This window comes from Mastomys coucha, unplaced genomic scaffold (genome assembly GCF_008632895.1).
Source record: "Mastomys coucha isolate ucsf_1 unplaced genomic scaffold, UCSF_Mcou_1 pScaffold15, whole genome shotgun sequence".
Taxonomy (NCBI): Eukaryota; Metazoa; Chordata; class Mammalia; order Rodentia; family Muridae; genus Mastomys; species Mastomys coucha.
In genome coordinates, this window is record NW_022196897.1 from 22742836 (window position 1) to 22767916 (window position 25081).

General features: G+C 42.1%; 2 protein-coding genes across 5 annotated transcripts in view; one reads left to right on the forward strand and one right to left on the reverse strand.

Moving 5' to 3' along the window:
- The window catches only part of Fbxw2 (F-box and WD repeat domain containing 2), a 23435-nt gene extending 2796 nt beyond the window's left edge, over window positions 1-20639 (reverse strand). The window contains exons 1-5 of one of the 4 annotated variants that reach the window (XM_031369955.1): window positions 20519-20589; window positions 20304-20412; window positions 15744-16161; window positions 3863-4057; window positions 2102-2235 (exon numbers count right to left, since the gene is read on the reverse strand). In XM_031369955.1, coding sequence (XP_031225815.1) covers window positions 2102-2235; window positions 3863-4057; window positions 15744-15846 — 432 coding nt within the window. In that variant the 5' untranslated portion in view covers window positions 15847-16161; window positions 20304-20412; window positions 20519-20589. Of the gene's footprint in view, window positions 1-2101; window positions 2236-3862; window positions 4058-15743; window positions 16254-20028; window positions 20413-20518 lie in introns of those variants that run through there. The other 3 variants (XM_031369953.1, XM_031369954.1, XM_031369957.1) reach the window with 3 other exon arrangements.
- A 20-nt stretch (window positions 20640-20659) lies between these two features.
- The window catches only part of LOC116090048 (putative UDP-GlcNAc:betaGal beta-1,3-N-acetylglucosaminyltransferase LOC100288842), an 8948-nt gene continuing 4526 nt past the window's right edge, over window positions 20660-25081 (forward strand). The window contains exon 1 of the mRNA XM_031369958.1: window positions 20660-21023. The gene's annotated coding sequence lies outside the window, so the exon portion shown is untranslated. The remainder of the gene's footprint in view (window positions 21024-25081) is intronic.

Below are 25081 nucleotides of genomic sequence, written 5' to 3' on the forward strand. Positions count from 1 at the left end.
GAACTCACTCTATAGATCAGGCTGGCCTCAAACTCAGAGATCCACCCTCCTCTGCCTCCCGAGTGCTGGCATGTGCCACCATTGTCTGGTGGGAGCATGTAATCTTTAGTTGGAAGTGCTAACATCAGGACTAATTTGTAAAACTGTAAGGTGTGGACTTGGGATGTAGCATGGGAAATTACTTGTCTACCATGTCTGACCTCAAGTAATACACTCAGTTTATTATTAATTTCTGCTGTTATTAGGCACAGACATGCACACATATACACACAAATATAAGGAACCAAGTATGGAAATGTGTGCCTTTAATCCCCAGCATGTGGAAGGCAGATACATGCAGATTTCTATGAGAACAAGGTTAGTATGGTGTACATAGTGAGTCCAGGTCAACCATGGCCACATAAAAAGACCCAGTCCTTAATTAAGGAATGGAAAAATGTTCACATAGATAGCCTCCTGCTGAGCTATATTCTGGACTTACTACTTTTCGGTTTATTCATTTGTAAGGTATGAGGCAAAATGCCCATTACCTTACTTCAAATAAATGCAGTGAAAATCAAATAAAACCATGCAAACAGTAGTAACAGGGGAAGGCAAAATTCCACAGCACTTGGGGTCATCTGTTATTGTTAGGTCTTAGTAATCTTAAAACATAGATGACAGTGTTCAGGTCATGAAAGGGGGAACCTGTCCATATCATAGGCAGAATCTTGAGACCACACCCACTAAGGTTGCCTGTGACAAGCAGTTTCTGTGTTTAACAAATGAATAAGCAGTTCCCTATCTTCTCACATATTACCCTGACCTTACTCTTACCTATTCAGAGAAAATTTTAGATTACCCAACCAACCTCCAATGGTTTTCCCAATATATTTCTATTATCTACCAACCTTACTATAGTCACTAACTTATGTGAGGCCAGCTATCAGCTCTATAGCATGGCTGCACTGGCCTTCAGGTATATTTCCTAACCAAACACATGCATATGAACCACACTCTATCTGCTCCACCCGCAGCTATCTCCTAGTCACCTTTGTTCTGCCCTTCTCAAAATGCTTGTCCTAATTAGTCTCTAGACTTTCTTATGGTTCACTATATGTCTTCTTCATAGAACTTAATTATATGGAATTCTCTTTGGACAGTTCTACTTTATAACCATTTCTATGAGATTAAAATCCATCAGTTCAGGCCAAGGTCTATTTTGTTTACTCTTAGATACTCAGCCTCTTAGAAAATAGCACAGTGTACTTAAGAAGTGTGTCTGCGTAACATATCCATCACTAATACTGCATTTAAAACACAACAGCTTTGTTTTGAGAATAAGAAAACATCCCAGTATTCTCTTAAAGACTCCTCTTCTTTGCTTCCCTTCTATTTTTGTCACGGCGGTGCTGGGTGTGATCTTAGGGCCTTATACAGGGCTATCAATGCACCCCAGCCCCTCCCTATCTCACCTTTTTTTTTTGTTTGTTTGTTTGTTTGAGACAGGGTTTCAAAACAGCCCTGGCTGTCCTGGAACTCACTCTGTAGGCCAGGCTGGCCTCGAACTCAGAAATCTGCCTGCCTCTGCCTCCCAAGTGCTGGGATTAAAGGCCTGTGCCACCACCACCTGGCTATCTCACATTTTGTAAACACTGATTTTTTTTTTGTTGTTGGTGTTTGTTTTTTTTTTAGGCATTGCTTTTTTTTTTTGGTTTTTGTTTTTTTGTGTGTGTGTATGTGTGTGTATGTCTATTTGTAATCTTAAGAATCAAACCCAGAGCCTCATGCTGGGCAAGCAATCTACCACTCACTAAACTTACAAACACTCATTTTTCTGAAACAAAAATTACAGTTCTGAATCTGAGGGTATCTTTATGTAGCCCAGGGCTGGCCTCGTACTCCTGGTATTTCTGCCTTTGCCTTTTAAGTGTCAGGATTATAGACATATACCACTACACTCAGATAAAAGTGGCTTTTACATACTGGTTACTATTGCATACCACTGTGCTCAGTGAGTGAATCTATTCTGCTATAATTATCGACAGTCTACACAGGTCTACCATCCTCCACTCCCAACCCGTAAGGAGTCTGGTACCAAAGATATCCCTTGTCTTCCTACCTTGGTGACCCACTCCGTGTGCCCGGTGAGTGTATTCAGGCATGTCCCAGCAGACAGAGCCCATACTTTCACAGCGAAGTCCGCAGAGCCACTCACCAAAATATCCAGTTCATCACTGTAGTCCACACTGAACACTAGTGCATACAACATAACCACAGTTAAAAACACGCTCCACTGTCACTGGACCTTTGTAAAAACAGTAATATTTAGTCTCCTAGCTGTACAAACACAGAACTTCCTAACCAGAGCACATTAAGAACTGAACTACTAAACTAGCAATTTTATGATACAAAGAAAATCTATTTCAAAAATATTATCATTACTACCATAGTTTATCCTAAGGTTGAGAAAGCTTTGGGAATAATTCAGAGAATTCACTTTCTCCTATTTGTGTCCGCTTCAGCAAGATGGAAACGATGGCATCCCTTTTTAAGGCTGCCTGCTGATACCACATACACACTTTAGATAGCCCAGACAGACCTTTTAAGATCTGCAGTGATAGTAAGGCGAACATAAAAGCTGAAGAACAGCGCTCAGGCTCATAAACAAGGATCTCAGAGGTCAGACTTAGCCATCCAGTCAGCGCTGTCTAAATTTCTTCATGTTGTACACCATGCAACTAGTTCAAGACATACAGTGAATATTCAGTATCTGTTTTTAAATGTCTATCAAACTCAAAAGGATATCGGGGACCTAAGGATGAAGATGCTGGTCTTCTAAAAATTGAGGGGAAAGTTTTTTTGTTTTGTTTTGTTTTTTAAAAAGAGGTTACCGGTTGCTAGAGAAACACTGAAGAGAATGACTAAATCTGCCCAGGACTATCAGATATGACTTCTGGTAGAGTGGACAGCCAATGCATGGATTAAAAGCCCAGCAGGGCCAAGAAACTTTAGAGTTAAGGAATGAAATCACTTAGAAGTTGTGTGGGATTACTCTAATGGGTAGGGTCTGTACCAAGCCATGGACTTCTTTTTGTTTGCTTTTTGAGACAGGGTTTCTCCACATAGCTCTGCTGTCCTGAACGAACTCAAACCTGCCTGACTCTGCCTACCAAGTTTTTACTACACCCAGTGTGGATTAAATGTGTGTTCCACTATACTTGGCTACAAACCATAGATTTCTAAAACAAATAAGAGCAGATTAAAAAAATTTTTAATATGAGTTTAACTGGAGGAGTGTTTTATAAGAGAATTGGGTTTAGAAAATTATACTAAGCACCAGGTACAACATAAGACACTCAGGATAAACAAGATAGGCAGAGTGTTCTATAGTCTGCTCGTAAATATGACATTCTAGAACAGAGATTCCCTTCATGATATCCCAGGGTGTTTGCTTGTTTTACTCACTTAGCAGCCAACCACTAACTGCATGTACTCTGTGAAGATCATACAGTGCGTGAACCACGTTCTGTTCAGGGGTTTTCAGCTCTAAATTTGTAAGTGGAGTGATCTGAATGTCTAAGTGTGGTAGTATGGAATCCAGTAAAAACAAATGACTGTAGCAAGAAAGACATGAGGACAGCCTAGCTGCTTCTTCCAGCATACACTAAAGAGTGTTTCAAAGGCTAAAGAAAAGCAAAACGTGCAAAACATTCCAAATGTAAGTAACTGAAATGCAGGAAAATAACTTCACTAGTTAAGAGAAAGTAGTACATTAAAAGCAAGCAAAAAAAAAAAAAAAAAAAAAAAACCTTATACTCTTAGTCTTATGAGACATGGCTAAAGTAATTGTAAAGACCCTTGAAAAAGGAGGAGAACACACCCGCCCCCGTGTGCCCCCGGAAGTGCTGGGTCCTGGCTCCAGAACTCCATTCCCAGCAGGCCACAGTGTTGTCAAAGGAGCCTGTCACAAGCTTCTGTTCATCGAACTTCACAGCTGCACAAGTGTGGGTCTGGATGCCGTAAACACACTGCCCGGTGCTTACATCCCACAGCTTTGCAGACAAGTCATCTGACCCTTGAAGAGAAAAACCAGGAAGGTTAGTGTGACCTAACACCCTAAAGAAGGAAAGTCAGTCCCCTGAAGAGGAGCTCCATAGTCCCCTCTATAGTTCTTTAAACCAGAGCACAAACAAGACATGACTTGTTGGGCCTCAAAATGGCATTAAACTTACTAAGACAGAATCCAAGCTTTCTGTCTTTTTCCCTTAATTTTTCTGGCTATAGATTGGAAGCATAAAGCACCCCTTTATGCTTCTACTTGAAACAGTTCATAAATCTCTGGCTATTAAGAACTTTCAGGTTGGATTGAATTCATCTTACTTATGGCTGTATGTTTACACTTGCATGCTTGTAACTCACAGTTCTGAGTTATAAGGAATGCTGACTAGGAAAGCACAGTGCATTCTAAAATGACATAAAGGTGACTCTCAGATTGTCAGATAACTCTGTACATAAGCTAAGTGATTAATTTCTTGAGTCATCTTGAAAGATGTCAAGAAACCTAAATATTAAGGAAGAATTACTCAGATATTCATATCAAATCACAAAGATCTTAAATTCTATAGGAAAAAGTTGGTTTTCTTTCTGTCTGTAAGGAAGTAGAGGAAGCCCTGAGTGAGTGAAGTTCTGAATGAATGTGTATTTTGACATAAGCAAGGCCAATTGGCCCATGGTAAATTGGCAAAACCACATACAGGCCAGGCTAAAAGAGACAGCAAGCTTTCCTTGGGAATGAACGTGAGTATTTACAAACAACTGATCAATGTGTTGCAGAGGGTAAGAACTGTGGCATCTTCTAGCTGTTCACAGTCTGGGACTGGCTGCCAGTCCTAGACACCTACTGAGACTAAATTTTCCCAGTGTTATGTACCTAATAAACACACTGAGGTTCTGGTTTACTGTGGTTAGAGAACCCCACCTGATCCCAGCTTAATTATGTGTCTGTTCTTTCTTCAGGGTTCCCAGCCAAGAATGTAGGACTCAGCATGGCTTCTGACGAAAAGGGTACACTAATCATGATGATAATTTCAGGACTGAGCTTTTATTAAATCAGCAATCCCTAATATTGTCTCAAAATTTACTTTTAGAGCCTCAACAAAAGAAATTTTGAGGAACACTAAATAATTATTCTGTATCCTGGACACTGTATTCTAGGAAAGCACCAACAAGCCAGTTTTCAAAGGCTGAATAAAATTGGCCACAAATACTCCTCACTAGGGGCTGAGAGATGGCTCTAAGGCTCAGAGCAGATAATATTCTTGCAGAGTCTCTGGATTCAATTCCCAGTGCCCACATGGCAGCCCACAATCATCTGTAACTCCAGTTCCAGGAGATCTGATGCCCTCACCTTCCAAGAACACACATGGCATAGATACAGATGGAGGCAAAACACTAATGCACATTAAAAAAAAAAAAAAAATCCAGGCCTGGTGGCGCACCCCTTTAATCCCAGCACTTGGAAGGCAGAGGCAGGCAGGTCTCTGAGTTCAAGGCCAGCATGGTCTACAAAGTGAGTTCCATGACATCCAGGACTATACAGAGAAACCCTGTCTTGAAAAAACAAAACAAAGAACAGACCAACAACAACCAAAAAAAAAAAAAAAATCCAGCAGGGCAGTTGGGGCACACGCTGTTAGTCTCGGTGCTTGGAAGGCAGAAGCAGATGAATCTCCAAGCTCAAGGCCAATCTGGTCTACATAGTAAATTCCAGAACAGCCAGGGCTACACAGAGAAAACCTGTCTTGATAACCAAGGAGTGGAAAAAACCCCACCTTTAGTTAAGAGGCAGTGTTTCAGAGGATGACTAAATAACCATTCCTTGTAGGACTGTAGGCAAGACTTCACGTGGAGCTATTTAAATCTGTTCCCCTTTCTATAAGACAAGGGGTAGAGTTTGCTGGTGGTTTGTGATGGATGGGCAACTTGAGGATCATCAAGGGATCTTTATTAAAATACACAGTGCACTGATGACACAGCTCAGTGGTGCCTGCCTAGCAGGTGCAAGGTTATAAGTTGTTCTAAAACACCACAGAAAATGAATAAGCATACAAAGACAAATTCCACACAAACAGGAAGCTAAAGCATTCTCATTTAAAGCTAAGGAACTAAAACCCTATAATCTCAGTTTGGTTATTCAGGCAACAGTGCATCCAATAGGAATCACGTATAATTTATCTTCTAATGGTTACTTAGAAAAATGAAAAGTATTTTATTTAATTCAGTTTGTCAATGTGCTAATACTTTAACATGTAACAAAGTATGGACATATGAACACAGCACTCTTTGTTCTTTTATCCTGGCATTTCCCATTTCATAATTCAAAAGCCACAGTTCAAGAACCCAACAGCTTGTGGCTCCTGTGCAGCACAGCAGAGCACAGAAAGAATGAGGTCCTTCTGATCTATGGCCAGTGTGTAAGATGTCTGTCAGACAAGAAAGCCCCGCTCTCAATGTCCTTAAATATGACAGGTAAGTAAGATAAAATACCATTTACAAAGTCAGTAGTGGGAAACACAAAAAACCACAGCAAATACATAGGCATAAAACGTTTCAGATGAGCCGGGCAGTGGTAGCTCATCTGAACACCTTTGTTCACACACCTTTGGTGCACACCTGGTCTACAGAGTGAGTTCCAGGACAGTCTAGGCAATACAGAGAAACCCTGTCTCGGGAAAAAAACAAATAAACAAAAAAACCAAAGACAAACGTTTCAGATGGAGTTCACCGAGATTACAGCTGTGCTCCATAACATGCAGATGTCCTGCAACATACCTCAGGCTTGGGCATCACTGGCTCCTCAACTATACTCCAGTTCTACTTTTAAGCCAAGCTTTGGTGTGTTTGAGGAATTAAAGGCATGCGCCACCACTGCCCGGCTGAGGAAAAGGTTTTACGGTTTAAAAAAACTTTCAGGATGGAGGCTGGCAAGATGACTCAGCAGGTGTATACTGCTCAAGCTTAGTGTTCAGTCCCTGCAACCATGGAAATGTAGGAGAACCAGCTCCACAAAGTTGTCCTTTGACCTTTACACAGAGATATATACACTGAGGATTTTTTTAAGGTTTTTGGCATATGGTTGTTTTCTGGGTATTGGTCTGTGCACCAATGCTTGTGGAAGCCAGAAAGGGTGTTGGATCCCTTGTTACAGATATTGTGAGCTACCATGTGGGTGGTGATCTTCTGCAAAAGCAGTAAGTGCTCTCCATCCCCCAAACAAAGGGGGAAGGGAGGAAGAGAGAAAGAAATCTAAAATATGAGTCAGGGGTCTTGCTGCTGCTCCTGTAGAGACCTGGGGTTCAGCTCACAACTTTAACTCTATCCTAGGGGACCTGACACTCTTCTGGCTTCTACAGGCACCAGACAGACATACACATGGTACACAGATATACATACAAGCAAGGCACCCACGCACATAAAATACAAATAAAAAAATAATTCCCTGGTCTACAGAGTGAGCTCCAGGACAGCCAGGGCTATACAGAGAAACCCTGTCTCGAAAAACAAAAAAACAAACAAACAAAAAAAATTAAAAAAGTTTCACTATCCTAGCCCTAGCTAGGATAGTGCTCCTGCATTTCTCTCTGTTGTCTTGGGTACTCTTAAAAGCCCTCACTTTATATCTTCAAATATATTGGGAATCTCCACTTAGATATCCAACAAGTGAATAAACTTAGTTAATCCCAAACTTAACTTTTATTATCTAAAATCCACTGTCAGTTTTTTTTTTCCTTCTTTCTTGGTTTTTCTGTGTAGCCCTGGCTGTCCTGGAGCTCACTCTGTAGACCAGGCTGGCCTCGAACTCAGAAATCCATCTGCCTCTGCCTGCCTCCCAAGTGCTGGGATTAAAGGCATGGGCCAACACACCCCGGCTCCTTTTTTAATTTTTTAAAATCAAACTTCCTCTTAGTACCTTACTTCTAGACTGATTTAGCCCGACCTAAGCTGTAATGGGTTAAGACTTTAACTTGGCAGCTTAGAGGCTCTGAAAGAGATCTGGATGCTTATCTCCTAAGGGCACAAAATTTCAGAAACTGTTGTATAGCATCAGCTGAGGGGCGTTACTGGCATCAAGTAGGCAGAGGCCAAGAATGCTACATACCCTGCAATATTAGGACAGTGCATAAAAATAGTCTTCTACTTTGCAAGGTACTCACTCATGGTTCTGCCAGGTATTTGAAAGTGAAAACCTTACTTTTGGAAAAAGGAGAACCTGAACTGAAAACACCATTGAAGAATTCTGAGCTGGAAAAATAAATATCAGGGAAGTGTCTTCCTAGGTTTAATCACCATCACATAGAGAAGCCACTACAGCTATGGGTGGGATCAGGGGGAGAACTTGCAGCAGCTGTGCTGTCTACATGGTGTTGGCTTTGCAGGGATGTGAGTATTATGGGATCACTGAAACTCACCAATAGGTTGCAGAAAAAAAAAATGCTGAAACCAAGCATTGTGTGGAAAGGGGTCTGACTTTCCTGCTGTGAGGCCCCAGATGCCAACCCCAGTTCCTACTTCACAGATATGAAATTGCTATGTTCTCTATCATATGGTCTCTAACCATGTACAAACAGAAGACTCCTGGGTGTTGGCTTCTGCACCATTCTGTCAGCTTGCTAACAGGCAAAGCCAACAGGATGATGTTCTTTCTAGAGAAAGCAGTACTCAAAACACCTGAACTACAGTGAGTGGGGGCCATCAATAAATACTTTGTGTAAAAACTAATTAATTTTAGTCAGTTCTTTAAAACCAAGCACTAACGTTTTCCTAATGCAGAATAGTAACTACCTTTTCTTTCTTCTTTCTGGTGGGGGTGGAATTGGGGCATCATACAAGGCTACTGTTCACTGAGCTACACCCTCAGTCACACAGTCCTCTACTCGAGTTGTTACAGCTCTCATTTTTCTCACTCAACCCAGAGGTAAGTTAGAGCACTGCTTATAAGCTCATAAGCTGAATACTACCCAACCAGTATTTTAAAGTCTAAAGATTAATATTGAGCCAGGCTATGGTGGTGCACCCCTTTAATCCTAGCACTTGGGAGGCAGAGGCAGGCAGATTTCTGAGTTTGAGGCCAGCCTGGTCCACACAGTGAGTTCCAGGACAGCCAGGGCTACCCAGAGAAAAACCCTGTCTTGAAAAACAACAACAACAAAAGAATACTGAAAAATAAATCAGTGCATTTCACCAAAAATCTAGACTTCTCCTATAGTCAGATCTAGCCACACCATGCCTAAATCCTACACGGTAATGATGGAAAGAAGCTGCACTATGGAAAAGCAAGTATCTGTGACCTGGCACAATCCTTGGGGAGACTTTCACCTACATTAAGTCATCTTCCTGATGGAGCATGTATATCCTCTAAGCAAAGAACTGCCCTGCTTCTCCTAAATTGTTTTTTAATAGCAGATGTTTCATAAATAAGTAGCTATTGACTATCACAAAGTCCACTAGATTCCTCTCATCATTTCATAAATAAACTGCAAAACAGGGAGAATTACCTCAGAACAGCTGACTGTTTAGCTACCACTTTCTTTGATAATACCATCTCACTGCTTTCTCAAAGTACTAATCTGAGAGTCTCTATAAGCTCACAGCCAAACTCAGGATTCCACAATTCACCCACAATGAAAACTGAAGATCTTAAGAAACATAAAAGTTGGGACAGAGAGCTCAATGGTTAAGAATGCTTAGTGACCTTCTAGAAGACTGAGTTTGCTTCTCGGAACCCGTAATAGGCAGCTCACAACTGCATTTACTCCAGCTCTAGGGAATCTGACACTCTCTTTTGGCCCCTCCAGATCACAGACATGCCCATAAAAATTCCTTAAGAAGACAAACATATTTTGGGGGGTGGGGTGGGGAGGGAGACAGAGTTTCTCTGTATAGCCCCGGCTGTCCTGGAACTCACTCTGTAGACCAGGCTAGCCTAGGACTCAGAAATCTGCTTGTCTCTGCCTCCCAAGTGCTGGAATTAAAGGCGTGTGCCACCACTGCCTGGCAGTTTGAAATTTCTAATGGCAGCATACCTGAGACTTCAACTGAGAGAAATATGTGTTAAAGAAATGTGTTTGTGGCTGGGCATTGGTGGCACACACCTTTAATCCCAGCACTTGGGAGGCAGAGACAGGCAGATTTCTGAGTTCTAGGCTAGCCTGGTCTACAGAGTGAGTTCCAGGACAGCCAAGGCTACACAGAGAAACCCTGTCTTGGAAAAAAAAAAGAAATTTCAAACTAAGCCTGGTATTTCCTTAGCATTGAATTAAAAATGCAGATTTGAGACCACTAACAAATATTAACTTTACAAGTAGAACTCCAAGAGTATTTCCCATGTACTTTTTCAACAAATAACTTCCTCTACCACCCCTCACCTTTATTCTTTATGAGGCAGGGTCTCTTAGTCAAACCTAGGGCTCACCCATATGACTTGTTGATAGAACCATCTTGCCTAACCATCATGTCTGCTTAGGAAGCTGGAATTACAAGTGGGCTGCCACACAGGCTTCAGGTGGTCCCAACTCCAGTCCTTATACTTGAACCACTCATCATTTCCCCCTCCCATGGTTCAACTTTTTCTACATGAAAAGAAATGAAGCTGAGTATAATTTTGAACGCCAGTAATCCCCAAACTCAGAAGGCTGGAACAAAAGGATTGCTGCATATTTGAGGCCAGCCTGGATTATTTAGTAAGCTTCAGGCTAGCGAAGGCTACAAAAATGAGACCTATCTCAAATTTCAATCCCTTTCTCTCCCCATCTTTTCCCACTCCCTAACCCTCCCCCACCAAACTTTTTTTTAAAGCTAGAAACATGTTTAAACCAGAACACTGGCTGCTCTTGCAGAGACATGCGCTATTTCCCACACCCACACGGTGGCTCACAATCACCTTTAACTACAGTTATAGGGGATTTGATGCTCTTTTCTGGCCTCTACCAAGCACTGTCATGGTACCCAGACATAATAAGCAGGCAAAATACCCAAACAAATAAAAAAAAAAAGAGAAAGCAGGCCAGGGTTGGAGGCCAGTGAATGCCTTTAACCCAGCACTGGGATAGAGAGGCAGGCAGATCTCTGTGGGTTTGAGACCAGCCTGGTCTACAAAATGGCTTCCAGGACAGCCAGGGCTGTTACACAGAAAAACATTGCCTCCCCTCACCCCTAAAAAGAAAAATCCACTGCTAATATTTAAGTAAGGAGTGCCCAAGTCAATGTCATCTTAATCTAAAAAAACAAAACAAAACCTGCAAAGACTATAAAAACACTACAACTACAAAAGTGCATCCATCAAAGTACAGAAAACTATGATTATTTTCCAAAAACCAGACTTACAGGGAAAACATAAAGCATGAAGTAAGTTTAAACCATGAAATGCCATAATCAAATGATAAACTGGAAAAGTGCCTGGTATGTTAAAGAATAAGTCACCACATGGGGAAATGTGCTTTATACATAAATACAATTTATAATAATCTTGAGAACTTATCTCTTAACTCTTAAATATGTTGAGATTGACCCTGGCAAGAATGAAAGTAATGCATATTTTTTATGGCTTTTGAGAGCATAACAGTGATTCAGTATATGTGTATTTAAAGGCAGTAGCAAACAATCATTCACTCTCAGAACTGACAGCTCAACTTTTTAGCCTCTGTCAAAGTAAATCCAAACAGGGGAAAGAGGGATGTTCACAAAATAGAAACTCGAACATACTTTAGCATGAAAATAGCTACACCGCATATTTACACAAAGAAACAATTAATGCTTATTAAAAGCAAAAGTTATATAATTTTGGCACTCCAAAAATACTTATTTAAAAAATGTCCTGGAATGAAAAATAAACAGCTATCTATACACAATGTATATGATGTGACAGGCACTGGACTGCTGGTAAGAACTAGAACCACTGGAGCGATGGCTCGGTAAGAGCGCATGCTACTCTTGCAGAGGGCCCTAGTTTGGGCCCCAGTACCCATGTCAGGCACCACACACTCTAGCTCTAGAGGATCTGATATCCACTTTTGGCCTCTGCTAAAGCATGTAGTTATGGGTGTGTTCCTAAATTCAGACGTGCATAAACAAAAATTAAAAGAGTAAAAAAAAAAGTTGGGGGCTAGAGAGATGGCTCAGTGGATAAGAGCACTGACCTTTCTTCTAGAGATCCTGAGTTCAATCCCCAGCATCCACATGGTAGCTCATAACCATTTATAACTGTAGTCTCATGAGATCTGATGCCCTCTTTGGGTGTGCAGACAAAACACTCATATAAATTAGTAAATAAATTCCTAGAACCATTCCATACACAGCCTACTAAGGGGTTATATTACCCCTCAAAATGTGCTAGTTAGGGTGGATCTCTGTGGGTTCAAGGCCAGCCTGGTCTGCAAGGTGAGTTCCAGGATAGCCAGGGCAGCAGAGAGAAACCATGTCTTAAAGGAAAAAAGAAAAAAAGCGACACAAAGAAATCCTGTCTTTTAAAGCAAAACAAAACAACAACAAATATGGTGCCTAAATGCAGACAGGTATATGAATCATTTGTAGAAATGCGTCCATTAAAATTCTATAGTAAAGCAACAATTTAAATTTAACAATTGCATATATAATGTATATTATATGGGTACACTGTCATGTACTTTATTTAAGATTGCTGAAAGTGAACTTGGGCTGGAGGAATGACTCAGCAGTTAAGAGCACTGACCTTTCTTCACAGAGGTCCTGAGTTCAATTCCCAAAACCACGTGGTGGCTCACAACCATCTGTAATGGGATCTGATGCACTCTTCTAGAAGACTGCTACAGTGTACTCAAATAAATAAATAAATAAATAAATAAATAAATAAATAAATGTGAACTTTGAGAGTAAAGTTTCTCCTGTCCTGTATTGCAGTGTGGTAGTTTGAATGAGCATGGTACCCATACACTCATAAGTGGATACTTGGTCCCCAGTTGGCGGAACTGTTTGCAAAGGATTATGGAGGAGGTATGTCACTGGGAGTGGGCTTTGAGGCTTCAAAAGTCCAAGCCATTCTTAGTTAGCTTTCTCTGCCTTGTGTTCTCAGCTACTACTCCAGTACCTCCTATGTGCATGCTGCTGTGCTCCTGGCCATGGTCAAGGACCCTGGATCCATAAGCCCCAAATTAAATGCCTTCTTTGATGTTGCTTTGCCATGGTGTCTTATTTATCACAGCAATAGAAAAGTGACTAAGACATCCAGCACATTTACTTCAAGTGTCCTCCAAGGCACTTTGTTCAAGAACAAGTTGACCCCCTGGCTTATAACTAAGAAAAAAACAACAGGGCTGGTTAGATGGCAGAGTGGTTAAGAGCACCTACTGCTCTTCTGAAGGTTGTGAGTTCAAGTCCCAATAACCACATGGTGGCTCACAAACATCTGTAGTGACGCCCTCTTTTGGTGTGTCTGAAGATAGCTACATTGTACTTACATATAACAATAAATAAATCTAAAGAAAAACAAAAACAAAAAAACAACAACAACAAACAAAAAACAAAATACAGGAAGTAGCTATTAAGGGTGTTTAAAAGACTGTATCCTTCAGAATACCTAGAAGGTAAGTTTTTTCTAACCAAACTTACTACTGTTTATAATATAAAAATACCTGCAGTGGGAACAGGGAAAGCAGAAGTTCAGCCAGGCAAGCTTATCCAAGGAAAGAAAACTCAACTGGAAATACAAATGACTATCTCAACTTCACTAGTCAGTTTCTCAGGGATCCCAATTTGATGATGTCATCTGCTATCATTTACTCAGAAGTCTCACTCTATAGGACTCTTTTAATTAGGAAAGCCAGAAGGCTGTCTCAAGGGGGCTTCTCCAGTTGATTTCTGCTGAAAGTTTGTAAGTCCTGTATTGATAGTGCTATCTTTTGTTTGCTCTCCCAGTCAGGCTGCTCCATTAATGCTAGATGTCTAAGGAACTGAGGTGATCAAATAATTATCTCATCCTTGGATGAGTGGGCATTGACCAGCTGGTGGGACATTGGCCTGATTCCTCCGTGGGTCAGATTGGCATCACATCCCACATTCATGGCTCTTGGTATCTTTTGGGAGGGGAGGCAAAGCCTTACAGAAGATTTTCAGGTTAAAAATAGATAACAAACCTCTTTGCAAATCAGGCTTGTCTCTTGGGGAATTCAGACAGTCCATGTGGGACCTTCCCCTGCGGTGCATAGCCCTAAAGCCACACTGATACCCAAGCTTGATTGATTTTATCTTATCCCAGTATGAACAGGTCTCTATCAGCCAAATCAAGGCTATGATAATGAGCCAGGATGAATGACTGAGCCTCTCCGAGGTCAAGTTTGCATGTTTTGCTCTCTGTTGCTTTGTTCTACTGCTTGCTATTTATTCTCTAACTTTTTACTTACCATAGACTTAATAAACTCATTCAAAACTGGAAGCACTGCTATGGTAGATCACTCTTTGGACTGTACAGAATAGTGTGCCACACAGTCACTTACATGCTTAGTGTAAAAATCTGTTAGCACTGGAAAGAGTAGGCCCTGGGCTTCTACAGGGCAGCACAGTGGGCATGAGAGCATGAAAGCTGACCTGCCTCTTGCCACCATGGGTAGCCTATCTGGAGCAGTGCTGGAGAGCTAACCCTAGTGGTGCTGCAGGTGTGGGAGAGCTGGCAAGCTGACCAGCCCAGCTACCACCCAGGCCCAGATCCAAGACTTTGAGTTGGCCCACCCCGACATCTACATCATCTGTGAACTGTTGGAGCACCTGAAAGGGCTGGTCTTCTGGATCTAAAGCTACAGGATTGCCATGATATGGGGCAACAGCAGGATAACAGGAATCCCGTCAGGACAGTAGCCAGAATCCTCCAACCAGACCAAAGACTTATTGCAATTAACATTTGCAAGTGAAGATGGGTGGACAGAAGGGTATATGGTAGTAGTATAGTATGGACACACTATAACATGCTAAAGCTTCCATGATGAGATGTCTATGCTTTGTGTGTGTGAGATTGTCTTTTGTGGAGAGGTTGCTAGGGCAGGGGTTGGATTCAAAGGAATGGAGATGAGTGGGACTTGGTGAATGATGTGAAGCAATCAATAAAAGGTTAAAAAAATAAAACCACAAAACCAAAAAACCAAAAAACCAAAACCATCCAGCTGTCTTTGTTGCCATGTCTAAGCTTGCCATCTAATTCTTATGGTCACAGGATTTTAGAGCAAGGAAAGAATTTTTCCCTTCTCATTATTTTCGAGGCAGCAAAAACAGAGACAGGTTAAATAGTTCGTCTAAAATGTTCTTGCTAGACCTAAAATGGTTTTGTTTTCTTGTTTTTTTGTTTTGTTTTTCTCTGTGAATCCCTTGGTGTCCTGGAACTCACTCTAGTCCAGTCTGGCCTTGACCTTAAAGATCTTCCTGCCTCTGCCTTCTCCTGAGTGCTGGGATTAAAGGTATGTGCTTAAAGAAAAAAATAAGTAGCCTATAATTTTCTGATTCACACTATACTGGAGAGAATGTGTAAAACTTCTCATAAATCTTTATATAAATGACTCTTCTCCAGGGGGAAGAGCATGAGGGGAGTGGGGACATCTAATCAGAGGAAATGCCATTCCCAATATCCCATATAAGCAACACTGGCTCTTCTCAAAAGGGAGCTTAGAAGGATTAACCCTTGAAAGTTATTAAAGAAAAAGGGCACTGTCTCCCCTCCTCCACAACTCCCCCAGGTCCCTTACCTGTACAAAGAAGTCCATCTTTGTAGTAAAGTGCATACACTCTGGCGCTATGTCCAATTAATGAAGAGGTCTCAAAAGCTTCATGGTCCTCCAGTTGCTTCATCCTCAAAATAGCCTTCAAGTAAACCTTCTTCCAGTGCAATGCGTCCTGAACAGAATCATCTATCTGCCAGCCCAAATTTTTACATGCAGTCTGCCACACCTCTGTACAGGCACTTATCACCTTATTCCACTGCTTAGAGACCAGGCAGCATGTGAGTAAAGTCTGAGGATCGAGCCATTTTAACAAATAAAAACTGAGCTCCAGGGGAAGGAGTTTGAGGAAGTCCCGCTTGAGGAGAGTCTCCAGGTTATTGGAGAGATGCCTGAGCTGGACTGCCCCACTCAGACTAATCAGGTGATCCAGAGTTTCATTTTTCTGCAAGTCCGTCAGAGAAAGAAATGTAACAGAAATGTTATCAAGCCATGTCTCAAAGTCCTTTCTCTCCATAAGGTTATGGAAATATTTACCTGTGGCACATCAAAATATTGTATTAGTTCTGTTCAAAAAGATTGGATAATAAATGAAGTATTAAAAATTAGTGTAAAAATTGGCATTACAACTTTATGCTTATCTTTAATATGCTATATCTGAAAGGTCCCATGCATACAAAAGAAAATGCATCTAAGAAAACATTTTTAAAAATCATGATATAGTAAACATGTCAGAGGAATGTATGTCAGTATGTGACTTGCTCCCTTTGAAGTCTAACATATACCACAAGCACTGTCACCAAAAAAATTTATAGAACATTCATTCATAAAGAGTATTCTAGTCTACATACAACCTTCCACTCAAACCATTACAAAACTTCCTCCTTAGTACCTTCCTTACTAAATGAACTCCATTTGGGAAATAAAATCACAAGAATGGCACCAGGATGTAACATACACAAAGCTCTGGAGATGTGGCCTCTGTATCAGTTATGCTACTAGGTACAAGCAGACCTGCCACCCCAAATCACAAAGCTTGGTTCTACAATAGATGTTGAAGCAAAGGTGTGAAGAAAGAAAAAACAAACATGTAATAAGCTATGTGCCGCAGGTATTCTGGTATTCCACTCCCTTATAGTGCTGTCTGTTAGAGAGAACATGGTTACTAAAGGCTACAGTTTACTTTTACAAGCCTCACATAAGCTAGAGACAACTTTTAACTGTGTTCCCTACAGAGCCATGAGGGTCCTTGTAGCCTGTAAGATAAAGCCAACTAATAATCCTCATGACGCTGGCACAGTGAAACATACAATCCTAGCTTCTTAGAGGCTGCCCTTACAAGATAACTAAGTTGGAGACAAACCTGGGAATACTCCAATACCACATTTCAAATATACAAAGCAAAATATAGTCATTTGGATGCTCACCCAAAACACTTCTCATTTTTACTTTGCAAATGAAGAAAATACAGGCCCAAGAAACTAAGTAAATGCCTGCCATAAAGCTAGTGGAACTGCAGAACAGAATAGAGGCTCTCAAGATCAGCACAGCAGCTGGCATACCTATAACCCCACTGCCAAGGTGAAGTCAAGAGGACTGAAGGTTCAGGCTAGCTTTGGCTGTTGTTAGTTCAGCTTAGCCTAGACTGTAAGAGCCATTGGAGGCAGAGGAGGAGGAAGAAAAAAAGCAGTCCGATTTCCCTTTCCTAAGAATCTAATTTGGTAATATGATCTGCTGACACTATGTTTACCTGATTATACCATTTTAGGTTTGGGGAAAGTAACAAATTTTTCAGAGCTAAATGGGACAAAGGAACTTTAAAGTACCTTATATATCAACAGGTATCTACATATTCTTTACAATGAAGATTAAAAGCTGGGAGAGGGTACTACACACCTTTAATCACAGAGATTGGGAGGCAGGGGCAGGTGGAGTTTGAGACCAGCTTGGCCTACATAGAGAGTTTCAGGACTCCCAAGGCCATACAGAGAAAACTGTTTCGAAAAAAGGAGAAAAAAAAAAGGAAAAAAAAAGATTAATCGGAAAAAGAATTGTTGTGTTGGTAGATGCTGATATTGGGTAACAGTTTCGTGGGAATGCAGTTTAATTATTATATTTAGAAACTTCCATGGCTTTTGGGGAGGGGGATTTTTTCTTCTTACTTGTCATCTAATTAAAAAAAAATATTCAATCTGGGAGAAAATAAATTTCTTTCCTGGCATGTTACCTAGATTAGATCTATAAAAGTCAGATCTCATCTTCCAACTTTGTTCATCTAAAGTGAGTAAAATCCAGGTTTTTGTTTCTACTTTGGCAAGAACATTTCAGACAAAAACCAGTATTAGTAGACTCAACCAAATGTTTCAAACAGCCTGGGCCTCTGAAGACAGTATTCCAAGTCAGGTTTGGGGCTAAAGGACATTTTAATTTATATGAAAAGTCTAGTTTTCTACCTCCTAAAAGAATAAGCAGTTCACCTAAGTCTACCAACTCATCTCAAAAATAAACCTCTTTTGTCTGAACCTTAGTTCAGTCCCTCTGTAACACATCCAGAAATCCTACTTTTAAGAATGTTCCCCTGGCCAGGCAGTGGTGGCCCACGCCTTTAATCCCAGCACTTGGGAGGCAGAGGCAGGCAGATTTTTGAGTTCGAGGCCAGCCTAGTCTACAGAGTGAGTTCCAGGACAGCCAGGGCTACACAGAGAAACCATGTCTCAAAAACAAGAAAAACAAAAAACAAAACAAACAAACAAATAAACAAAAAAGAATGTTTCCCCAGACAATGAGGTGGGCACCTGAGCCATTGTTTTGTTTTGTTTTCACTTTCTCTTTTACTGAGATAGGTCATTATTTGGCTCCAACTGGCCTGACTTGGGATCCTCGGTGTGTGCCACAGAGCCTGTCTAAAACCATTTAACTATGCAGAGCATACTAGTAAAACCCACCAATTTTTACTTTTCTAAAAGAATCAACTAGTTTGGAGGGAACTTCCTTAGAGCCACAGTCTAAGCCGAACTTGTTCCCAGAGCATCTAGGAATAAGCCATGTACTGGCAGCACAGGGGACAGGGGAGCCTTCCACAGGAAGCCTCAGGAAGTGGGATTTCAATTCAACATGAGGAGGTGCTTTTACTCCTCAGAGCATTCCTTTCAACAATGGAATAGCCAATTCCAGAATTTCCTACTGTGTAAAGAGACAGGGCTGCTGAATACAGAGGCAAGCTGGGATAAATAAAAGAGCTAGACCAGTCATTTTTCTAAAAAGCTGATTCAGCTAATGTCTAAGCTTCCGTTTGTAAAACAGAAGCTATTCTGACTTAGCAGCGTACGTGAGAAACAGAAAAGATGCAGAGTATGCAGGTAGGATGTGAACTGCTTCCAAGCTCGTTCTAACTGCTTCCATGGATCTCTTCTCTTTACACACACCCCTTGCTATCTTGCTTCTCTCACCCTTCTCAATGTAAACATTTAACTTGTTCTCCAGCCCTTAACAGAAACAATCACAGAGCTCTGAGGAAATGTGTAGTATGATAAACATTCCTAAACTGGGAGATGAGAGCATGAATTTAGTTTCTGCTTCTAAGCAACTATATGTTGGTCCTTATAACTGAAGCAGTGCCTACAAATATCACACTTGATCTTAACATAGTTCATAGAAAATATAAGTACTACTGCTCTTACCAACAAAGTCTATGGCCCAAGAGGTAGTGTGCTCTACCAAAGTTACACAGGAAGCAGCAGCTCAATAGTACCCAGTCTCCCCCCTCCTAAAGCAAAACTTCCACTCCTGCATCTTCTACAGGCAAGGCATTGTGGGTACAAACTTTGAATGTTTCCCCTCCTAGTCTGCATAACCTGTGCAGGTAAGGATCAAAACTTCAGGCCTGTGAGATGGCTCAGTGGGTTTAGAAGGAGAAAACTGACTCCATAAAGCTGTAGACAAACACATACACACACACACACTGGCATATACATGTCCCCTCCAACATCCTACATATATACATATAGAAACACTAAAAATAATTTTTTAAAAAACAAAAGATAAATATTAGCCGGGCGGTGGTGGCGCACGCCTTTAATCCACTTGTTGGGTAACCGTGGGCAAATCATTTCATGTGTTTCAAGCCAAATTTCCTCACTTGTAAACTGTCGCCTGGTACCGTTTTACCTACAAGATTGTGAGGATTAAACAGCGTTCTGCACAGTATCTGGCACACTATTAGCCTACAATAAATGCCAATTACTGTTGTAACGTAGTACTAATACTGTCACTTCTCCCTCTTTAAAAAAAAAGCATCATCCCAAATACACACCTGTTTTCAAGGCATACCCACAAGCATGGTGCCTTCCTACACATACTACAACGTTCTGCATTTTATAAACCACCTGTCCACATTTCATCATCTTTAATTAAAGTAGTAGCCTTGGGGCATCAATGTTAAATCGTTTCGCTGCTAGAAAAACCGAGGTAGCGGAAGGCAGGAACTCTTAGCTCTAATTTTCCTGTCTAAAATTAACTCCGAGTCTGAGCCCGTTCGTGACTCCCTTGGTCCCGTGCTCCCGGAGCCGTGTTCCGCGCGGCACTGACCTGAGCGAGCGCCCCGGGGCCCGGGACCTCGCGCCGGGCTCACACCGACTAGGCGCGCTCGGGCCGCCAGAGCGTCGCAGCGGCCGGGTCCGCTCCGCAGCCATGGCGCCTGCGGGGAAAGGGAGAAGACAAGCCGGGGCGGCGGGTCAGCAACGCCGCGGGCGCTGGGGAGTCCTGCCCAGCCCGGCCCGGCCCGGCCAATCGCAAATACAGACCTGGACCTACGGCCGCTGCTCTGGGTCCGCAGCCTCACAGGGGAGCGGCTTCCGGTGCTATTGCGTCATCTCCGCGCGCCCCTCCGACGCCCAGCGCCGGGCGGAAGCGGCTCTACTTCCGGCTCCCGCCGGCCGGGGACGTCGAAGACTGGCCCGGACTGTGCAGAAGGGCCGAATTTGTGCCTAATCGCCTGTCTGCGCTTACACCTTATGATCCTCAACAAGGCGGCTCTCTCGATTTGCACAATGTTTATTTTTCCTCATCTACCTTTTTTTTTCTTAACCAAGTTAGGGTAATATTTCACAGGGGAGAAAGGGCTAAGGCTCCAAATTGACATGCGACTATATTCAAACAGCCCACTGACACTTGGCACCTCCTAAACATGGTTCTGACACAGTTTAACAAATCCCTAACTGCGTGAGGTCTACGTCTAGTTGTAGGAGGAAGACAGCATAAATACCAAAGTATACGGCAAGGAGCAAGTACTGAGGAAAACAAAAAATGGTAAGGGAGTCTACCGAGTGAGTTAAGCTTGAATCACAGCACATACTTGCACGCTGTCCAGAACGTGGTTTCTCAACCATGGAGATGACTGTTCTCTGCAACACTTGTTATTTATCAACTCACTAGCTTGAATCCGTTTGGTCTCTCCAGATAGAAGTGGTAAGCAAGAAACTCTTTAAAGGCTGCTGTGTGAAAGCTTTGTTTGATGGGACAGGGTTTCTCTGTAACCCTGGCTGGCCTGAACTCGCTCTTGTAGACCAAGCTGACCTTGAACTCAAAGATCTGCCTGCCTCTCCAAAGTTCTGGAACTAAAGGTGTGTGCCATCATTGCCCAACTTTTTTTCCTATTTAAAGCTTTTGTTTCCCTTGTTTTACAGCATGCACCAGAACAACAAGCAGAGAAGGGCAAGAACTAGGAGAAAAGGGAGGAGTTATTAAGTTTTTATTCAAGCCTTGAGTATCTAGACCCTTAGCTCTACAGGGGTTACCCTTGTGTAGACCTAGTTCCTTAGCCCTTAACGCCTGCTAGTGTTGCAACTCTTGGCCCATGGTGCCTGAGAATCTTAGCTTTAAAGACTTGACAACCAAGCTAGAGGTGGCCCAGGTGCATACTCCCAGCACTTTGCGAGCAGATGTAGGGTAATCAAGAGCTCAAGGTCTACTTCCGGTGTTGGGGAAGTGAGCCTCCCTTCTCAGTTGTTACAAACTTTTTTTTTTTTTTTTTTTTTTTTGAGACAGGGCTTCTCTGTGTAGCCTGGAACTCAGAAATCTGCCTGCCTCCCAAGTGCTGGGATTAAAGGCGTGCACCACCACTGCCCAGATTGTTACAGACTTTTCTCCTTCAGCTCTCTAGGTCTTCTGTCCTTCCTCCTTTCCTGACCTCTCTGCTGCTGCTCCAGCTGTCAATCACCTTGCCACTTTCTAAGCTTTCCATGCTGACTGATTGTCTTGCTGCTACCATGAGAGTTTCCCACCTACCATCAGCCTTTCTCTCTGTGTAACCAGCTCAGCACACGGTACTGAATGTTGGAGAGATCACTAGTGAGAAGGGCTTTACTAGGCTTAATGTTACAACAGGAGGGTGAGAGGTGTAGGAGACTGTCTCCCAGCCAACTTGATTGACTTGAGTGACTTGATTACAGCATTCTCAGCAGCTTGATTACACAGCCAGAGAAGGGTCTGAATCAACCACAGTTATGGAAGTTTATGTTTGGGCCAATCACAGCCTTTCCCCTTTTTACAAGACAGGGTTTCTCTGTATATCCCTGGCTGTCTTGGAACTCACTCTGTAGACCAGGCTGGCCTCGAACTCAAGAAATCTGCCTGCCTCTGCCTCCCAAGTGCTAGGATTAAAGGTGTGCACCACCACTGCCCGGCTCCCCCCACTTCTTATTTATAGGAAGTGAACATTAGACAAGTGGCTTTCAGGGAGAATTTAAATAACTTATGAACACTAATAACGATTTTTATTAGTCTGACAGTGCTTTTTTTTTTTTTAATTAAACTTTAGGGGCTGGAGAGAAAGCTCAGCAGTTAAGGGCACTGGCTATTCTTCCAGAGGACCCAAGTTAAATTCCCAGCACCCACATAGTGGTTCACGAGTGTTTGTAAATCCAGTCCCAGGGGATCTTTTCTGGTCTGGGTACCAGGAATGCAAGTAATACATAGATATGCATGCAAGCAAAACCCCTACACACATAATAAAAAGTGTGTTTGTGCATATATACCATATTGAATGTGGAGGTCAGAGGACAATTTAAGAGTTAGTTCTTTCCCTTTTACCTCCTGAATCTCATCTCAGTGCTTTAAGGATACTCAACATCTGCTCAGTGACCCATGGAGACTGACTGGGCCCTCATCCTCTATCCCAATCATACTCTTATCACACTGTCTTCAGGGTTGGACAAAAAGCAGCAAGACTTTTAGTATTAAGAGCCAGATCTGAGGGCTGGTGAGATGGCTCAGCATGTAAGAGCACTGACGGCTCTTCCAAAGGTCCTGAATTCAAATCCCAGCAACCACATGGTGGCTCACAACCACCCATAATAAGATATGACGCCCTCTTCTGGTGCGTCTGAAGACAGCTACAGTGTACTTATTTATAACAATAAGTAAATCTTTGAGCCAGAGTGAGCGGGGCCAACCAGAGCAAGGGGGGTTGACCAGTGCAAGAGGGGCTGACTGGAGCGAGCAGAGCGAGCAGAGGTCCTAAAGTCAATTCCCATCAACCAGATGAAGGCTCACAACTATTTGTACAGCTACAGTGTGTACTCATGCATAAAATAAATCTAAAAAAAAAAAAAAAAGAACCAGATCTGAGACATACAAAGGCCTGCCCACCATGGGAGCCTTTATGTGGAAATATGTGGTGCAGAGATAATATATTAGTCAAGGTTTCTAGAGTCACAGAATTTATGGTTAGTCTCTATATAGTAAGGGAATTTGTTGATGACTTATAGCCTGTAGTCAAACTCCCAACAATGGCTCTCCACAGCTGAGGCACTGGGTGATTTAACAGGGCCAGTACTGAAGAGCTCAGTGTTATGGTGTGAGTGCCGGAGAACAGGCAGCTTGACCAACTCAGCTACCACCCAGGCCCAGATCCAGGGTTGGCCCACCCCAACATCTACCCCATCTCTAAACTGCTGGAGTCCATGAAGCTGCAGGACCTCCTTGACATGGGACTAGGGCTACAAAAGGATATCCAAAAGGAGTCTCAGTAAGGATCCAGTATTGATAGTGAGTAGCAGAAACCAGACCAATGATGCATTGCAATGAACATTTGCAAGTAAAGATGTGTGGGCAGAAGGGTGTACTGTGGGACACACTACAACTTACATGACCAGACTTTTCATTTTGTCTTTTATTTTCTTTTGTTGTGGAGGGAGGCTGCAAGGGTAGAGGGCAGATACAAAGGGACTGGAGATAAGTGGATTGGGGTACATGATATGAAATTCACACAGAATCAATAAAAAGTTTTAACCCCCCCAAAACCAGAACTGTGTCAAGTGTTCCATACATGTAAACACTTTATATGCTATTATTTAAATTCCTACATCTTTGTAAGGTAGTTACTATTATTACTTCTGTATTTACAGATGAGGATACCACTTTAGAGATGAGATTAAAAAGAGATTTGGGTATCTTGCCTAAGGTTACAGTTGTAGGATTTAGGGACAAACCAATTCCAGAGCACAAGCTAACCTTCTGTGACTGCTGGGCTAGTAAGTTACATTAACAGGCGCTCATGCACCTGTAGCTTATCTAACTCAGGACCAATATTGCTGCTTCCAGAGGCTTGTGGTTATTTGCGGTCCATACTGCCTCTGGAAACCATGTGGAAGTCCATGATCCATGCTGCCGTTGGCTGCTATGGGTAAGGAAGCTTCTTTTACAGTGGAATCAATGATTGAAGACTCATAACTGAGAACGAGAGACATCCCCCAAAAGAAACAGTACAGAGAGGAAGCTGTTGAAGAGAGTCCTTAAAAATTATAATGAAGATATTTGAAGTTTAGCTCTTTCCAGTAGATGGCTTCTAGTGGGGGGAGGTGGGGAAGGACAGTTTTCTTTCAGGAGCTGGCCACTGGGCGTTTGACTATGCTCCAGTGAGTATATGGGCAACACAAATTGGTCTTGGTGTATTTTTTTTCTGGGGGGGAGGGTGCAAGGGTAAGATAGTGGACCTGGGTGAGATGGAAAGTGAGTGTAATCGGGCACACTGCATGAAATTCCCAAATAATTAATAAAAATATTATGTTGGGGAAAATTTACTTTCAATTAAAAAAAAATTAAAAAATTCCTAAGATTGGATGACAGTTGTTAAGAAAACATACATACCTTAAGGGTTAAGGGCATGCTTGCTCTGTGTGTGTGTGTGTGTGTGTGTGTGTGTGTGTGTGTGTGCAGACATGCATGTATGTGCATGTGTCTCTGTATGCACGTGTGTGTGGGTGTCTTTTGTGTGGCCATAGTTCCTTTTCACTGTCCAGTAGTATTTGATCTATTTTTCAAAGCAGCATACAAAATTTTGTTTCATGATGGCATTTTTTTTTTTT